The 3848-nt window shown below is 60.6% G+C and overlaps 1 protein-coding gene across 1 annotated transcript in view; it reads left to right on the top strand.

Moving 5' to 3' along the window:
- Positions 1–3118, top strand: part of SIK1 (salt inducible kinase 1) — a 10179-nt gene extending 7061 nt beyond the window's left edge. The window contains exons 10-11 of the mRNA XM_081820435.1: positions 1–179; positions 694–3118. Coding sequence (XP_081676561.1) covers positions 1–179; positions 694–1054 — 540 coding nt within the window. The 3' untranslated portion in view covers positions 1055–3118. The remainder of the gene's footprint in view (positions 180–693) is intronic.
- The last annotated feature ends 730 nt before the right edge of the window (positions 3119–3848 follow it).

Here is a 3848-nt window from a genome sequence, read left to right as displayed (position 1 = left end):
CTGGGCCTGAACAAGATCAAGGGGCTGGCTCGCCAGGTGTGCCAGCCCTCCTCCAGCCGAGCCTCCAGGGGTGGCCTGAGCTCCTTCCAGTTGCCTGCGCAGAGCCCGGGCCTGCATGGCAGCGGGGCCAGCAGCCGGGAGGGCCGGAGCCTGCTGGAGGAGGTCCTGCACCAGCAGAGGTACGTCCGCTTGGCGCCCGTCCCACTCGCTGCGGGAGGACTCCCGGACAGCTGGGTGTCTTGAGTAACCTTACCTCTTAAGCTCGTCCCCTTGTCCGTGTAATCAGATGAGTGCACCTCCCCCAGCGTGGGGAGAGCTGTGAGGTCAGGCCTCGTTCCCTGTAGATAGTGGCGGAGGCGGGGAGCAGTCAGGTTTCCTCGCTTTGAAGCCCGCCTGTAAGTGGGGGACGGAGGGGGCAGTGAATAAGAATGTCACGTCCGGTTGGCATCTCTGAGCTGCTGCAAAAGCAAGGCAGAGAATAGAAATGTCAGGAATTGCTCAGGGGATTAGTCACGCACAGCACTGCGTGTCGGGAGCGGCTCCAGCCAGCGGCTCATGGGGTGGTCCTTCAGCCCGTCGGCGGGGAACCCCGGTAGTGCGTGCGCCCGGCCGGGCAGCGGAACTTGCTGGGAGGCGCAGAGGGCAGGGCAGCAGTGACCTGGTCTCCCTCCCCGCCCCCTCGCGCCCCTCCAGGTTGCTCCAGCTGCAGCACCACCCGGCAGGCCCGCCCAGCTGTCCGCAGGCCCCCCAGCTGCCCCCGGCCCCGCTGGTCCTCGCCCCGTGTGACGGCGCGCTCCTCGTGTCGGGACTCCAGAAGGAGCTGGGGCTGGGGCCCTGCCCACTGCTGCCACCCCACCTCCTGCAAGCCGGGGGCTCCCCGGTGGCCTCAGCGGCCCAGCTGCTGGACACCCACCTGCACATCAGCCACGCCACAGCCCCCCATCCCGCCGCCACGCTGCCCCCCAGCTTTGTGGGTGTGGGGCTGCCGCAGGCGGACTGTGAGCTGGAGGACCTGACGGCGGGCCAGCTGGGCACATTCGTGCTAGTGCAGTGAGCCTCCGCCTCCGCTCGGGCCGCTGGCCCTTCGAAGCAATAATTTCAGAGTATGTGAAGATGTTTCCGGACTTGAAGCCAATAAGTTTCTAGAAGCGAAACAAGCAATACGTTTGGTGTTTTGGCTTTTTAGTTGATTTTTTGTTTTATTTTTTCCTTGCACTGAGCAAATGTAACTCTGAGTAGGGCCTGGAAACTTTCTGAAGAAAAATAATAATTGAGGGGCGTGTCGGGGTGGGTGGACGGGACGGGGACGGAGGGCGGCAGGGCAAGAGGCAACGGGGCTGGGCTGGACGGCCAGCGCCGCTGCGGTCGGTCGGTCGGGGGTGGCGGGAGGGGGCCACGGGGGCGGCGGGGGCCGCGGAGGGATTGCCTCGGGAGAAACCATGGCGTGAGCCGCGTGTTCATCGTGTGTCTGCCTGTGTGTGTTTAGTATTCTTTTTTTTTTTTAGTTACAATTCTCCACTTCCCGAAACATTTACACTTCAGAGTGAGAACTGTGAACTTTCTGCTTTACACATCCGTTTTTTTAAAAAGCTCTATTGGCCAGCCCAGGAGAAAGTAATCTACAAATTCCTGGAATTCTCTACCCTGAAATCAGGGCCCCAAGGACGGTTTTTTCCTTATTTTAGATGAGAACTTTGATCAACTGCTCGAGCGTCGGGTTTCCAGGATTCTTCAGAGGAGGCACAGGAAGAAACTGGAGGGGGGTGGGTGACGGTGAGGCTGGGGCTCCGGCCCGGGGCCCGTGGCCTAGAGCCCCCACGTGCCTTGGAGGGCCCCAGAGAGGTTTCTTCCTGCTGCTCATCTTATTTCCGCTGCTAATTAAGTTTTTATGCATTTCATTATCAGGGTCCAGAAAGAACAACCGACTGGGGTGGGGGACGTGCAATACGGCAGGGGTGCGGCCGGCGGGCAGGAGCAGGGGGGCACGGTCCCCGCCTGGCCACCCCGCCTGCCCGCGGCCGGCTCCTGATCCGGGGGTAGCCCTGCCTTCTCCAGGCCTCCCGCTTGGTAGGCTTTCGTTCAGGAGAATGACACGAGAGGTCAGATCAGTGTTGTTCAAGCTTTGTTCCTTTTTTAAAGCAGACGTTGTACATGTATATAAATAGGAGACAAATATACACTACTTATTTTTTATATTTTTTACTACACTTTTGTGTTCCTGGTTTGAATTTTCCTCTCTGGTAACGTTACAAAGCGCTAGCACTGGGTCGGCGTGGAGGAGGGAGACGAGGTGCATCCTCCCCTGGCGGGTGAACGCAGGTGGCCGCTCTGTCCGGCAGCAGCCGCCTCACCCCCCTGCACCCGTCGGTCCCCGACCCTTTCCCGACCCAGGTGCCTTCAGCTCACTTTGGCTCTTACAACCTACAGTATTAACAGGGGAGAGGTGGGCATTTGTAGAAGCCAAAGACTGCCCAGGCTCCTGGCGGGCAGGGAGGCCGCGGGGCACGCGCCCGGCTCTGTGCGTCTGCCCAGCTTGCTGCTCCCGGTCCCCCCGCCCCTGCCGCCGCTGCCGCTGCTGCCCTGTGGCCGTCGGAAGCCTCGGGGAAGGGACTGTCCTCGTGCCTGGCCGCAGAGAAATCACCAAAGCCTCCCGCTGGCTCGTAGCCGGGGTCTGGGGGCAGGAGGGCAAGCGGGCAGCCAGGGCGCAGGCCTCTGGGTCCACAGAGGCCGCCCGGCTGACTCCCACACGAAGGCGGCTGGCTCCCTTGTTCCACTCCTCGCTGTCCTAACGCCACAGATCAAAGGCCTCAGAACCATGACAAGCACTTTACTTTCACGGAGATTTTCTTTCTGGCTGTGAGTCCCGTGTCTCTGCGTCTCGTGTGCAGGTGTGTGCGACGTGTGTTTGCTAGTTTCCCACAGCGCTGTGGGGCAGGCTGGGCGCCTGGTTATAGGCACTACGTGATCTAAGATGTATATAGTCTGTTTTTTTACCATAACTGATTTAATTATTTTGTTTCTTATGTTAACATGAGAAATGTATGCCAAATGATTAGTGGGTGTATGTTTTTTAATTTAATATTTAAATAAAATATTTGGGGGAAAACCCTGGACCTTTCCCTGTGGTTCATCTCTGGGAGTGTCTTCCCCTCCGAGCTGCTTCCTCCAGCCGCACGCAGGGTTCTCGTCTTGAAGAAGGGGGCACGGTGCCGGCTCCCACATCAGCCTGGCCACGGGGAGCCCCTGGGCCCCTGGCAGCAGCCGCAGCACCCCACACCCCCAGAGCTGGGACTCACCCGCCCCTGAGCGTCAGGTCAGGGCACGGGAGGGGCGGCCTGGGGCTCAGGGCACCTGGGCCTTGCTGGTTCTCCCTGCCTTCCCGGGGTGGTGGGCGGTGGGCGGCGGGCTCTGCTAATGTAGTTCTCCTCCCCCACCCCCCCAAGAGACGGAAGGGGGATGCTGGCGCCAGGGGCTGGGGAAGGGGAACGGGGAGTTAGTGCTTCATGGCAACAGAGGTCAGTGTGGGGACGATGGAAAGCTCTGGGGACAGATGGTGGTGAGGCCATGTCATAACATGAATGGACACCTAACCACAGCTAGGATGGCGACTTTCATGGTACAGGTAAAGTCTAGATTCTCTGGGGGAGAGGCCCGGTATGGACAGTAGTGTCCCCGTGGTGCAACAGTGAGTGAGAGGGCGGGACAGAGGACAGCAGGCTGGGACGGACCCGCAGGGGTCCCGGGAAATGTCAGGGTCTGTCGGCCGGCCTGGGGATGACGGCAGGCCTGACCAACTTCAGCAGGTGCTCGCGTGGGAGCAGCTACGACATCCCTCACCGAGCTGAGGC

This window comes from Leptonychotes weddellii, chromosome 1 (assembly GCF_054177405.1).
Source record: "Leptonychotes weddellii isolate Sample4059 chromosome 1, ASM5417740v2, whole genome shotgun sequence".
NCBI classification, from domain to species: Eukaryota; Metazoa; Chordata; class Mammalia; order Carnivora; family Phocidae; genus Leptonychotes; species Leptonychotes weddellii.
Note: the sequence above shows the minus strand (reverse complement) of the source record. Positions and strands in the feature narration are given on the sequence as shown.